At 55.0% G+C, this 14,069-nt stretch overlaps 1 protein-coding gene across 1 annotated transcript; it reads right to left on the bottom strand.

Moving 5' to 3' along the window:
* Positions 1-4,239: 4,239 nt before the first annotated feature.
* On the bottom strand, positions 4,240-14,035 carry SSH3 (slingshot protein phosphatase 3). The gene is made up of 14 exons (XM_020968239.2): positions 13,768-14,035; positions 13,107-13,144; positions 12,561-12,801; positions 10,675-10,793; positions 10,520-10,591; positions 10,016-10,081; positions 9,113-9,307; positions 8,900-8,993; positions 8,449-8,577; positions 8,308-8,354; positions 7,047-7,193; positions 6,576-6,776; positions 6,196-6,484; positions 4,240-5,596 (listed from the first exon to the last, which is right to left on the bottom strand). The coding sequence occupies exons 1-14, from the start codon at positions 13,831-13,833 to the stop codon at positions 5,345-5,347; spliced, it is 1,956 nt and encodes a 651-aa protein (XP_020823898.1). The 5' UTR covers positions 13,834-14,035; the 3' UTR covers positions 4,240-5,344.
* Between the last annotated feature and the right edge of the window lie 34 nt (positions 14,036-14,069).

The raw sequence follows: 14,069 nt of genomic DNA, 5'->3' as shown, positions 1-14,069 counted from the left end.
GCGGGGCTGCTATGGTAACGAGGCAGGTGTCCTTTGCGCCTGCGCCTGCACCTTCCCCAACAGCAGGAGGATGCTGGGAAATGAAGTTCGTGGGACTGTCCGCAGCGAGGTTCCGACACAAGATGGCACTCGCGGGCTGTGGAAGGAGCGGGGGGGTGGGGTTGGGGGGGTGGCCAAAGGCGAGTCCAGAGGTGGGGCTTGCTGGAGTCCATCCCATCGTGGGCAGAGCTTCAGGCTTGGCGTAGCCAAGAACAGGCCCAGTGAAGTGCCTGCCTGATCACCAGGTGTTAGGGTGGATACTGTTACAAGACAAATGCATCAAAGAATTGGAAATTGAGAGAATGCCCATCAATTGGCGAATGGCTGAGCAAGTTGTGGTATAGAAATGTAATAGAATACTATTGTGCTATAAGAAATGATGAACAGGCAGACTTCAGAAAAACCTGGAAAGACTTATATGGTCTGATGCTGAGCGAAGTGAGCAGAACCAAGAGGACTTTGTACACAATAACAGCCACGTTATGCGATGACTAAGATTGTTAAAGTGAACCCTTCTCAGCATTACGAGGATCTAAGACATCTCCAGAGGCCTCGTGATGGAAAATGCTGTCCACATCCAAAGAAAGAACTAGGAAGTCGAATTGCTATCACTTATTTTTACATTCTGTTGAGTTTTGTTTCATCTTTCTGATGGTTCCTCCTATTGGTTTTAATTTTTACTTACAACTTCACTAATGTGAAAATATGTTTAATGGGTATGTAAATGTAAAGCCTATATCAGATTGTGTGCCGTCTTGGGGAGGGTGGGAGTGAGGAAGGGGGAGAAAAATTTTCAACTCAAAAGCATATGGAAGTGATTGCTGATAAATCAAAATAAATTAATAAAAAAAGAGAAAAAAAGAAATAAATAAAACAGAAAAAACAAAACAAAACAAGACAAATGCATCATCATGCCCACTTTACAGGGAGGAGAAACTGAGGCTGGGAGAAGTTAGTGACGTGCCCAGGATCACAGAGGATGCTAAGGAGCACCATTCATGAATGGTGCATTACTACCTCAATTTTACAGAAGGGGAAATTGAGGCTCAGGAGAACTGGCTTGCCTCTGGAAACCCTGTGAATTCATGGCAATGCCAGCCCTTAAATCTGGCCTGCTGGCTCCTAATCTCACGCTTCCTCCAACCCCTCCCCAGTGCCACCTCCAGTGTTCAGAGAGGTCATCTAAGGCTGGATTGCAGGACAAGGCTCCTAACTCTGAGAGCTGTCCAGGGGAATGGAGCGACCGCCTGGGGAGATGACAGCTCACTTCTGTCATGGCGGGCATCACTTGTCAGGGTGCGTTGGTCCAGCGGCTCAAGGAGGTCCTTCCGAGCCTGGGCTTTGAGAGAGGAGCGTGTTGGGGCTTTAGGGAGGCAATGGTGTGGAGGCAAGAAGGAACTTCTCTGGCAGCTGTAGGGGACTCCGAGGTGGTGGCTTGGGGGCAGGTGGCTGCGGGCGCAGGTTTGGGGGAAGCTGCTGCTTTCCCTTGAGGGAGTAGCTGGGGTGCCCCAACGCATCCAGGAGGAGTGAGGGGGAGGCGCAGACAGACAGGAGTCAGCATTGAAGGCAGGATGAGATCACTGAGCGACTGAGTGTAGAAAGAGAGGTGAACCAAGGATGGAGCCTTGGAGGGACAGGAAGAAGGCAGGGAGCTGTCATAGAGCACAAAGAAGGAGGTCACAAGCCTCGAGGGGCTGTGTCCTGGAAGCCTAGAGAAGAGAAATTATCAAGAAGAGAGGGAGAGGTTGCTTGTTAGTGTCAAATACTGGTACAAGAGAGCGCTTCTCTCTCTTCCTTTGCCTGGAGGCCTGTCCCTTAAACATCCCTGACTTCTCCCAGGTGCTCTGTACTGTCCTCAGGATGCCCCCCCCCACACACACACACACTGGGCCTCATCCTTAGAGCCTCTCCCATGTTCCACCCTCCAGGGCTCAATCCTCTCCTAGGGTGCAATGGGCAGTAAAGGGTTTATCAGAAAAATCCACAGGTGAGCCAGCTCGGACTGACTCCCACTTTTATTTGCTTTCCTTACTCAGGTGGAGAATAGTGCAAATAGCCCCATTTTGCAGGGGACAGCACTGAGACTTTGTGAGGTTAACAGACTATCCTAGGTCATGAAGGAAGGGGCCTTCTGCAGAGCAGGGGCACGAATCCATGTCTTTCGGCTCCTGGTCTAGTGATCTTTCCACCCTTCTCCACCTCCCAGGTAACATCAGGCCTTCAGCTATTAACGTCTTTCTCTTCACTGCCTGGTCCTGGTGTGGAGGTGATCCAGAGTTTGTCTGTGTGTTTTAAATTAATTTATTTTGATTTATCAACAATCACTTCCGTAAGTTTTTGAGTCTAAAATTTTTCTCCCCCTCCCCCCCACCTCCCTCCCCAAGATGACACACAATCTAATATAGGCTCTCCATATACATTCCTGTTAAACATATTTTCACATTAGTGATGTTGTAAGAATTAGAACCAATAGGAGGAACCACCAGAAAGAGGAAACAAAACACAACAGAATAAAAAAATAGCAAATAGTGTGCTTCGATCTGCATTCAACCTCCATAGTTCTTTGTGGATAGCATTTTCTGGGTGATCCTGAGTTTTACGAGGCTATGCCTGCTGGGGAAGAGGCCAAGTATCAGCAGTGGGCTCTGCCTGAGGGTGCCTGGGACAAGCTATCCCCACAGGGGATAGCTTTCTTTTTTTTTTTTTTGCCAGAGCAGGTCATAGAGCCCATCTGCTAGGGCTTGGTGGGGTTCAAAACATGCCCTCTTTGGGGGAGGGTACCATAGATTATGTCTTTGGAAGTGCAGAACTGGATAAATGGGGTGAAAGGTCTTTAGAAAGTCCTCTCCAGATGCAAGTTCAAGGGATCCCAGATCTGGAGCTGTGAGGGGCCTGAGAGGACATCTAGGCCAATCCCCTCATGCTACAGGGAACTGATGTGATGTGACGTGATGCTCTGAAATGTCACACAGGTCATGAACAGCAGTCAGCATTGGATTCTAGGCCCTCTGATTCCAAATACAACCAAAACACTCATTCATTCCATCATACCGGGCTGCCTTGTGAAAGACCGACGAGCTGTTATTATTATTATTATTGCTTGTAATCATTAACCAGAAGAGCCCTGTGTGCCTTGCAAAGTCTCCTGCAGATTGGCATTGTCCAATTCTGATAAAAGAGGATTTGAAGAGCCATAGGCTGCGATTATAAGAACACAGGTATGCTCTCAGCCACCAGTTTCAATGTGCACTTCTCCTGAAAGCCCCAAAGGAGGGATCCTGCTAGAGAGGAGACTTCAGGCCTTCCTGGGCCCTCAGGCAAGTCACAGCTTCCTCAGCTGTAAAATAAGGGCATGATTATCATAGGATCACAGTCCCAGAGCTGGAAGAGACCTTAGGTGCCATCTAATCCAAGCCCCTCATGTTACAGATGGGCAAACTCAGGCCCAGAGAGGGGAAGTGGATTTCCCAAAGTGCTACCCAGATGGGTAATCAGGATTTGAACTCAGGTCCTTGGACTCCGAATCCAGGCTTTTCCCACTGTAGCACAGTGTTTGTTCAAAGACCCTTTTGACTCCTTTTTGGGAAAATGGCCAAGATGCCATCACTGTCCAGAAGGAAGGTAAGCAAATATTGACCTCTGGGTCTGTCACCCAGAGCCCAGGGTATGTGAAGGACACCCCCCACCCCCCAGCACTTATTTGTTATTTCCCAGTCTGCATGTGGTGTTCCATCCAATAGAACATAAGCTCTTGGAGCACAGGGCCTGTTATTTTTTTTTTTTATTTTGTATCCTCCTCGAATCTAGCATGATATCTGGTATACAGTAAGCACTTAATAAATGCTAGCCAAATGAATGAATGAGGCCAGTGAAGATGCAATTGGAGATTGGGAGGAGCCAAGAAAAAACAACTTCTGAATGTCTACAGTGGGGGGAACCTGTGGTCTCAAGGACTTCTAGGCCCTCGGGTGTGGCCTTTTAACTGAGTCCAAGTTTGACAGAACAAATCATTTTATGAAGGAGATTTGTCCTGTGAAGTTTGCATTCAGTCAAAGGGCCACACTTGAGGACCTAGAGCACCACCTGTGGCCTCGAAGCTGCAGGTTCCCTAACCCAAATCATCCAAAAAGTTACGATTTCCCTTGTAAACCAAGTATAAACATTTGATTATGAAACATTATCACATAAAATGAAAAATAATTTAATATGAAATTTCATTTTTTTATTCCTAAATAAAAAGCCATATAACTAAAAGACCATAGAACATACTGGCTAGCTAATGAGGAATGGGGGAGGAAAGCAGCATGTGTGTGTGTTTGTGTGTGTGTGTGTGTGTGTGTGTGTGTGTGTGTGTGTGTGTGTGTGTGTGTGTGTGTGTAAAAGCAGCTCGGGCCTCCCTTGGCCCATGGTCTGGTGACCCAAGTTACAGAAGCCCAGAGGTGGAGGGAGACTGGAGAGTCCAAGGAGACAGCGGCCCCCATCCCGGCTGACTTAGGTGGGCTTCTCCTTCTGCCCCTGAGCTACCTGTCCCTCCAAGGATGAAGAGTCCACAGACCGAGGCCTCAGCAAGAGACTCGAGCTAGCTGTGAAGGGTGGGCCTGAGGCAGACAGCCACAGTTGGGCTGTGACCTTGGCCCTGGTGTCCAGGGTGTCCAGGCCTTGAAATGCCTCCATCTGGTAGTAACAGAAAATGCCCTGTGTCCTTGGGGGGAGGGGCTAGGAGATGAGTCCCCTGCCCCTTCGAGATTCTGTCAGATGACCCTGGCTAAATCCTGGGGAGCCCCAGCTTGGGGAGGAGGGAGTGACTTACTCCCCTTAGGAAGGAGGGAAAACCACAGACCACTAGAGGCTCAGGGGCCAGGGCAGGTGGTCTTGGGGCCCAAGGCTGGATCTTTGAGGTCTTAATTACAGACAAAAATACTGCAGAATCCTGTGCCCTGGCCTCCCTTTCCCTAGATCAGGGGTGGGGAACCTACCGCCCAAAAGCCACACGTGGCCTTTCTAAGTCCTTGGGGATGGCTTTTGACTGAGCCCAAGTTTTGCAGAACAAATCCTTTTATTAGTTTGGATTCAAAGGGCCATGCTTGAGGACCTAGAGGGCCACGTGTGGTCTCGAGGCCAGAGGTTCCCCCTGCCCCCAGCCCCAGATGGACAGTGGAGAGAAGTGTAAGGCCTAGGCCCTGGGAAGACATCAGTGTACTATCAGTGGAGGTGATGGCTGAAGGCCAGGGGCGAAGGGGGTGAGGTGGGAGGAGGAGTGCGAGGTCCCTCTGTTTGGTGACCTCGTCCTAGTGTCTGGAAGGGCTCAGGGCCCCCCCTCTTCTCCGCTGCTCTCCACGCTGGCCTGTCTCACCATCCTCCGGGCCCTGGGCTTAGCTACATCCACAGGCTCCCCCTGGCCCAGGTTCTGGAAGGCCTGGCTCCGGCTGGCCACCAGGGCTGCGCTGTGCAAGGCGGCCACGGACTTTCGGGGGAACAGGGCGGGCCGCGGTTCCCCTTTGTCCCTGGAAGCCTGGGAGGGAGCCTCACCGGAGGGCTCGTTTGGAGAAGAAAAAACCTGCACGGATGTAGGAAGAGAAAGGCATCTGGCCCCGGCCTGCCCCCATCTTGGCGTGGCTCCACAGGCCAGGCCCGGCCCCTCGCCTCCCAGGAGCCCGTCCTGCCCCTTCCCGATTCCCCTTCTTTGTTCATGGCGCCCCTTGGCCCCCCACGGTTCAAGGCCCAACAATCCTTGTCACCTCTTCAAGCCCTTCAGCCCACACTGATCTTTGACCTTGGTGCGGACAGTCTGGCTCGGCTGCCCACCTATGACCTCAACCTGTCCACCAGTGAATTCACGTGGCTGTCTGGTGTTGGCAGCCCCTTCCATTTGGAGCCCCAGCTCCAGAAACGAAGGAGGGGGCACCCTGGGTAAAGCCTTTGTTTTTCCTCCTATGATTTCACTGGCCTAGGGAACTCCCGGTGAGACAACTCCCTCTCCCGAAGCAGATACTTGCTTCCCACCTGAGCATGAGACGCTGTGGCTTGCACGGGGTGACTTGGAGGCGGGACAGAGGCTGAGGCTGGCTTGTCACTCACCGCACCCCAATGCCTCTAGCTGGAGGACTGGCTGAATGACCACACCCCAATATCCTGGAGGTGCCCCACTATGCTCACCTCTGGCAGATCACTGGTCTCGGGGTGACTCCCTAGGTCTGGGGGCTCCAGCAGACTGATGGACCTCATGATCCCCCGGAGGTCCATGCGGGGCCGGGGTCTCAGCCCCTCTGGGCCAGGCCCCTCTATCCGCTTTCCCGGTTGCCCCTCCCCTTCTGCAGCCTTCCAGTCCCCGCTGCCCCCTGGCTCCAGGGCGGGTGGGGGAGGTGACCAGGAGGCCTCTTGAGCCAGAGGCTCTTCCGGGGAGGCCCTACCACCAGCCTTCTGCTCCCAGACATGGCTCTGGCGGCTAGAAGGAAGAGAGCGTGGTGACTGGGCCACCCCTTCCCTGCTCTCTGCTCTCCAGCTACCCCCCTTGGGCCTCCCCGCGCGGTTGGTACCTGGCTGTGAGGATGCCTTGGTAGGTGTGCAGCTGCCGAAGGAAGCCGGGGTTGGGCCGGGCAATGGGGCGGAGTTCTTGCACGTGCCGGAGGGCCTGATCCAGGCCCCAGTTGTACTGTTTCATGGCATAGGCCATGACGGTGGCGGCTGAGCGACTCACCCCCATCTTGCAATGCACCAGCACACGGGAGCCTTGGGCCCTGTGCAAAGGGTCGTCTTGGTCAGCCACCCCTAGTCTGGCCTGGCTGCCTGGCTTCTGGGGACACTGACCAGAGGCCAGAAAGGTGCACAGGGCCAGCAGGCCAGGCTGTTGACCCTGGCTGTTGGTGCTGAAAAAGGAGGAGCCGGGGAGGAGCAGGGGAGGCGATGGGGCTGAAGCGGGGCAGGGAGGGGAGTGTGGATGTCTGGCTGGGGCCAGGCCTAGCAGAAGTTGGATTGGGAGGAGTGGGGGAGGAGGGAGCCTGACCCACCGGGCGGCCTCAATGAAGCGATGAGTTTCCTTCCAGTGAGGCAGGAGCTGCTCTGTCTCCTCGTCCCAGAGCCGGACATTGTGATAGGTAAAGAGCTCCGGGTAGAAATTGTCGATCTCTCTGGCCACATTCAGGATGTGGCTGACCCTGCCAAGGAGAAGCCAGGCCATGTTGGGCTGGGCCTGAGGGAACCTGGACCAGGCTGGGACCGGCCCAAGGCCCAGCTAGGCCAGGCCTGGAGGGTGCAACAAAACCATTTTAGAGCTTAGCTGGAAAACGCGAAAGTTCTGTTGAAAACGCCCATGAACAGATTCAGCGTGGCAAAGGTACGGAGCATCCCAGAAAGAACGGAGATGTCAGAAACAAAGGGCGTCAATAAAGCCTTAACGGACAAGTCAAGAGAAGGTACTGCTTGCAATGCTAAGTGAGCTGGCCAGGGAGGCAGAGCCCCAGCTCCAGCCACTGGTCGTAGGTGCTCATGCCAGGGCTGGAAGGGGTCATCTGGTCCAACCCTCTCATCTCAAGAAGGAGGAGAGTGAGGCCTCAGGGGCAGAAAGGATTTGCCCAAGGTCACCCACATGATGAGTGTCAGAGGCAGGGTTGGAACCCAGGTCCTCTGACACCCAGCCAGTGTTCTTTCCTTTGGGCCACACTGTGTGACCTTGGTCAAGTGCCTTCCCTTTCTGGAGCCTCTGTTCCCACCTCTACTGGGCCTCCTGCAGGCTTCCTCCAGCTCCGACATTCCATCGCTTATTCTGCAAGAGATACTGGCGTTTTTTAGGAAGTCGCCTCTAGGTTGGCATTTTTGTTCACTCTGTTCTGTAACTGGTGCCAAATGAGGCTTTTACCAATAAATAGGTGATTAGTGGCTAGCTTCCAGTTGGAGCCTTCTTGGAGAGGGGCCATCAAGAGAAATCTTTTTCTGGTAGAAAAAGGCAGCGTCAGGGGCCACCACCCTGGGTCTGCAGAGTGCCTAGGAACTGTGCGCTCTGCCTGATCTTCCTTCACCGTGGGGGCAGAAGTAAGACAGAACAGTAGAAGAGCCAGGAAGAGGTCAATTAGCCCAATGAGGTGGCCTCCACAATATGGAAGATGAAGGAGGAGCAGGCTTGGGAGGAGGCTGTGACAGGCGGAGAGGGAAGCTGGCCTGACGGGACGATGGGCCCTGGGGCGGGGGAGTCAGCCTCAGTTTCCCCCTCTGTAAATTGAGGGTACTGGTCAAGATGACTGCCCAGGTGCCCCACAGCTCTTCAGCCCTTACCGGTTTCTCTGCAGTTCATCCAGGTTGGCTGCATTCCACTCAGAGCCCTGTGAAAAAGGGAGCGGCGAGTGGTTGCCTCCCTCCTCAGGTCCCCACCCAACCCCAACATCCCTCCCCAGTCCCAGTCAGCGGCCAGCTCACCAGGTACAGGTGGGGGAAGATGTGCGAGGCGCGATCTCGCTGGGCCATGAGCACCAACATCTGGTTGTCAATGAAGTCTCGGTACTGCTGCAGGGGGCAGCCCAGGCGGCCCTCAAGGGCCTGGCGAATCTGGGGAGGGGGCCAAGGGAGAGCCAAGACACGGTAGGTGGGTAAGGGCGCCCTGCCCACTCCGCGGGCCTGTCCAGGATAGGAGCAGGCCAGGCCCGTGGCTAGGGAGAGTCAAGCAGGACTCAAGCTATCAGCCCTCCCCAGGGCCCGGGGGCAAAGGCCCAGACCGAGACACAGAAGGGAACGCTCACTTGTTGGGGCAGGAGTGGGGCCAAGGCCTTTGGGCAAAGGGGTCTGAGGAGAGTTGTTCCAGCAGAGGAAACTTCCCAGTCAGGCCTGGGATCTCCCAGCTGCAGGCAGGCTGGCTCTGGCTCCCACCTACCTCTTTGGAGGTGACACTTTCCAGGTCACTGGTGTCTAACACATCCCACAGCTCGGCCAGGATGAGTTGTTCCATCTGGTCTCGTTCAGAGTGCCTAAGGGGGGGCCCATCAGACCGGTGTCCCCCCCGGCCCCTGCCCACTGGCCTTCCTCAGCTCCCACGGCCCACATCATCCCTTCCCCCCACCTTCCTCCCTGCCCCAAGAGCACTGACCCACTAGAGTCTGCACTGGGCAGCTGAGACCGGAGAGACTCCAGATCGGCCATGGCCATCCACTCATTGAGGCAGCTCTGGTCCGAGGTGATTCGGTCCTGGTAGTAGCCAGTCCAGGCAAGGGCACTGCCTCCGGGTACCAGGCCATTGCCCAGTGCCATCTCACATGCCTGGTGTAGCACCTGGAGGGTGGCCCTGAGTGGGAGAAACAGTGCAGCCAGGAAGTCACTCAGCATCGTTAAGCGCCTGCTATGTGCCAGGCATGGTGCTAAACTCTGGGAATACAAAGAAAGGCAGTCTCTATCCTCAGGGAGCTCACAGCCTAACAAGCAAAAGACTGTACAAATTCAGGCTAAACAGGAAATAATTAAAGAGAGGGAAGGCTAGACCTGAGGGGGGTGGGGAAGGCTTCCACAGAAGGTGGGATCTGAGGTGGGACGGGGAGGTCAATGGTCAGGGCCTTGCAGCCGTGGGGACAGAGAGAAGGCCCAGAGCAGGGGGATGGACAGCCCAGAGGCTGGGCTCTGGATTGAAGAGCACATGTCAGCGAGTGAGGTGGGAGAAGACTGCACAGGGAGGAGGGGCTTCGAATGCCAGGCACAACATCTGGTATTTGATCCTGGGAGTCCTAGGGAGTCACCGGAGTTTACTGAGTAGGAGGTGACATGACTGGAGGCGGGCAGAGCCCCCAGCAGCCACTGCAATAGTCCAGGGGTGAGGGGATGAGACAATTGCCCCTTCTCAGTGGACATCTCTGGGCTTTTGTGACTCACTCCAGGGAATTTCCAAGGAATGGGTGGTTGTTCTGAGGCCATTAGGCCAGGCCTCCCCCATTCCCCGCCCCACTTCTTCCCCATCTCCCCAGCGCCTCTGAACTCCTCAACCCCTGTTTCTCATTCTCACCACATGGTCTGTATGGAGATAGGCTTGAAGATTCTTGTTTGACCCCCGGATGTCACAGTGAAGCCCCTGGAGGAGGAGGGCGGAGATCAAGCCGTCAGGAGTGGGCAGTATAGGCTGGGAGATTCCCAGAGTCAGAGCAACTGAAACGGGCAAAGCCCTTCCCCTCCGGGGCCTCAGTTTCCTCAGCAAAATAAGGGGGTTGGGTTAGGTCATCTCCTATGTTTCCTCCAAGTACCCAAGTATGAGTCATTCATTATACACACACATGTACATTCCTCAAAGGTTTCAGACTTTCTATGGAGCCACCTTCCTATCCATGATCTCACCTGCTCTTATCACAACTGCCCCTCCTCTGAGACAGGCAGGGCAGGTGTGTGATGTGCCAACTGAGGTCCAGAGAACTTCAGTGCTTTTCCCATAAGACCTCCCCACCCAGATCCCAAGGCATAGATAGTCTGAGCAGCCTTCTTCCCCTCCCTCTAATATCAAGTTGCTTCTTCTCACCCATCACCATCCAGGTAAACTTGTGTATCACTCCAGAGGGGTAGGACCAGGCCCAAGGTGCAGCTGGGGGAACTGGAGGGGCAGAGGGAAAGACAGCTTGGTTCTCTTTGCCCTTCCTGTCTGCCCAGTCTCCCCACTTCCAGCAGTGCCCCTACCTGCTCTGGGAGAAGTCGACCCCCAGGAGGACAGTCTCATCCTGGCTTAATAGCTCTGAAGTGGACACCACAAGCAGGTACCTGAGCCACTGAGGCCGGGTGGTCTCCAACTGTACTGCCTGAGGGGGGTGGGGGAAGCATATGATTCAGAGATACCATTCCACATGCAATCTCCGGGGGATGGAGGGGGTGGAGGCAGAGTGGAGGCAGGTGGGGGGGGAACTGTACTTAATGGAATTTCCAGATATAGACAACTCCCTCTGTCAACGTATGTGGGTGCCTTCTCTGCGCCTAGTCTTAGAGTTGCCTAGGACACTAAGTGAAGTGACTTGCTCAGGGTTATACCGTCATAGGCAGGACTTGAACTCAGGTCTTCCTGGCTCTGAGGCCAGCTCTCTGTGCCCTAAGCCACGAGGCCTCCCAAACACATCAGTTCAGCATTATTTGACCTTCCCATCAACCTCCTCTCCCAGTTCAATGCAGGAAACATTTCCTGAGCTTCAATGGAGGACATGGTGGGTGGGATGGGAGAGAGTGAGGGGCATGGCAAATGTGATGGTGTGATACCATATTTATGCCTGAGCACTCTCTCTCAGTGGGCACATAAGACAGAGACACCGACAACAAAAGGATTAGACAGAATTTGAGAAGTACTATGAGAGAGGAAGACAGGGAGAAGCCCCATCTTGCTGGGAAATCAGAGGCTTCCCAGAGGAGGTGACATTTGTGCCAGGCCTTCAGAGACGGGGAGAATTTTAAAAGTGGGCATGGACCAGGCTTCGTGTGACAATCAGAGGAGCAGGAGTCATGGCTCTAGAGATCATCTAGTATGACCCTTCTCATACTGAGACCCAGGGATATTAAGGGACTTACAAAGAGGTAGGATTATAGACTTGGAGATAGCAGGAACCTTTTCTTTTCTTTTTTTTGCTTTTTTTTAGTGAGGCAATCGGAGTTAAGTGACTTGCCCAGGGTCACATGGCTAGGAAGTATCAAGTGTCTGAGGCCGAATTTGAACTCAGGTCCTCCTCACTCTAGGGCTGGTGCTCTATCCACTGTGCCACCTAGCCACCCCTAGATGGCAGGAATCTTAAGGCCATCTAGTCTAACTCCTTTATTTTACAAATGAGGAAACTGAGGCCCAGGGAGATTAAGGGACTTGCTGCAGATCACACTGATGTAAGCCCTGAGACAGGCTTTGAATCCAGGTTCTCTGGAACAGAGGATTCTGGCTGGAAAGGTAAGTTAGGCTAGCTGGTCTAGGACCCTCAGTGCCAGGCTGAGCCTTCCTAGAACTGGCACTTAGTGAGGGGGTTATTGGAAATGGTGCTGCAGGGAGGTGGGCTGGATTGGAGGCGGGATGAGCTGGGGAGATATCTGAGGGGATGGGCCTGAACAGAGGAAATGGAATGGAGGAAAGGAGGAAAACCTGGCCAGGCCTGATGGGACTTAGTGCCTGGGTGATCAAGGGTGAGGGACAGAGAAAAACAAAACGCCTGAGGTCTGCAATGTCAGGGAAGGGGAGAGAGTCAGTGTAGAAATCGCAGGATCAGAAGGAGCGGATGTCGGTGGAAAGATGCTGAGTTCAGTTTGAGACATGTTGAGTTTGAGATGGTGTCAGGGCATCCTGGTAGAGATGGCTCTGAGATAGGCGGGGTGACAGAGGGAGGTCGGGGTCCTCCTCCTGGAGGTGGGAGCTGAAGCCCTGCAAGGAGATGGACTTGCCCAAGAGAGAGAGTATGGAGAGAGGGGAGAAGAGGGAAGAGGACAGAGCCTTTGGGGGAGGCAGAAGGAAGAGGAGACAGAGAAGGCACAATCAGAGAAGTAGGAGAAGAACTGGAACAGTGGTATCTTTCCCTTCCCTGCCCCCAGGCCCCGCCTCTTACCAGCTGGATATTGTCCTGGGCCCTCAGCAACCCCACCATGAGGCGTAGGTGCCGCCTCTGCTCTTGCTTCCCAGAACTCGAGGGCTCTGGAGTTCCCTGGCCATTTCCATCAGGCTGGTCTGAGGAAGGCTCCTCGTCTTCTGGGTCATCCTCGTCATCTGACCTGTCCTGATCCCCGGTGCTGGGCTCCCCTCTGTCTTGGAGCCCCAGGACAGCCCCACGAAGCACTGCAAAGCTCTGCCTGGCCAGGAGCAGAGCATCATTGGAGGCAGATTCCTTACTCTCTGATGATTCCAAAGCACTTAACCCTGCCATCATCTGCTTCCCTTGGGAAGGGCCATCTTACCCTCTCTTTTTATCCACTGAGCCAAGAACTGGAGAAAGAGAGAGACTGGGTCCTATAATGGGACAAAGGACCTAAGCATCCCTCAACTCAGCTACTGCCCCCCAGTGCCCTCTGATCTCACCAACGGCACCCAGCTAGCCAGGGGACACAAAGCCAGGATGACTCATGCCTGGGGTGTGGGGAAGGGGGGGCTTCCTCACCTGCGCTGCAGCTGGCTCCGCCTGCTCAGCCCTTCATCCTGCCAGGGAAGCAGCCCCATGGGGGCAGTGTGAGGGGCTCTGTGGGTCCCTCTGGGGGTCCCATCCCCTCCCCCTCCCTGGCCCCCATGGCCTAACAGCTTGTTTCTTCTTGGGATCCACTCCTGGAGCAGTGGGGCAGGGCCTTTTACCAACGCCTAGGATCTGAAGCTAACGTTGGAAGGACCTTCTGAACCCAACCCTTCTTTTTCCTGGGCCCACACAGCCCTGGAAGCTCCCCATGGGGGTGGGGGATGGGAGAGGTTGGGGTTCTGATCTTCCCTCTTCTCCTTTTAATCCCCACCCCCATCCTAGACTTCAGTGGCCAGGGAAGAGGGATTCCTGCCTCCAAACAGCCACCAATGGCTCCCCAGCCACCCCCACAGGCTGCCAGGAGTTCTGTCCGCTGGCCAGGCCACCGGCTGTCTGCTGGATAGGTACCGTGAGGGGATTCTCAGGGGCCACTTCTCAGGCGGGCTGGGGAAGGTCCAGGGGCCCTGCCAGACCTCGGCTTGGCTGGGAGTCCCTGGGGAGATGTGCATTGCCCGGTGCCCGGTCCAACAGGCCTAGCGGGAGAGGGGGCGGACTGTCTGCGTGGGCAGGGACGGGACAGAGGCGGACTCACCGCGGGGCCCACGGGGGTGGAGTGGCCGCTGCCCGAGGGGGATCGGCTCACTGTGACCAGGGCCATGCACGCTCACGCGGCTGGACGGAGGGCTCCAGGCGCAGCCCCCTCCCACAGACCCGATCCGACCCGACCAGACCAGCCCAACAACCAGCCCAGGCCTGGCCAGGCCAGACCAGACCAGGAAGGAAAGCAAGGAGCAGAGCCCGGCCGAGCCACCTCGGCCTGGCACCTCCTTGGGGGCGGCCCTTAAAGGGCCAGCCGCCCCGCCCGCTCGGCCTCCCCGGGCTCTCAGCGCAGCC

This window comes from Phascolarctos cinereus, unplaced genomic scaffold (assembly GCF_003287225.1).
Source record: "Phascolarctos cinereus isolate Bilbo 61053 unplaced genomic scaffold, phaCin_HiC Scaffold_9;HRSCAF=440, whole genome shotgun sequence".
NCBI lineage: Eukaryota > Metazoa > Chordata > Mammalia > Diprotodontia > Phascolarctidae > Phascolarctos > Phascolarctos cinereus.
Note: the sequence above shows the minus strand (reverse complement) of the source record. Positions and strands in the feature narration are given on the sequence as shown.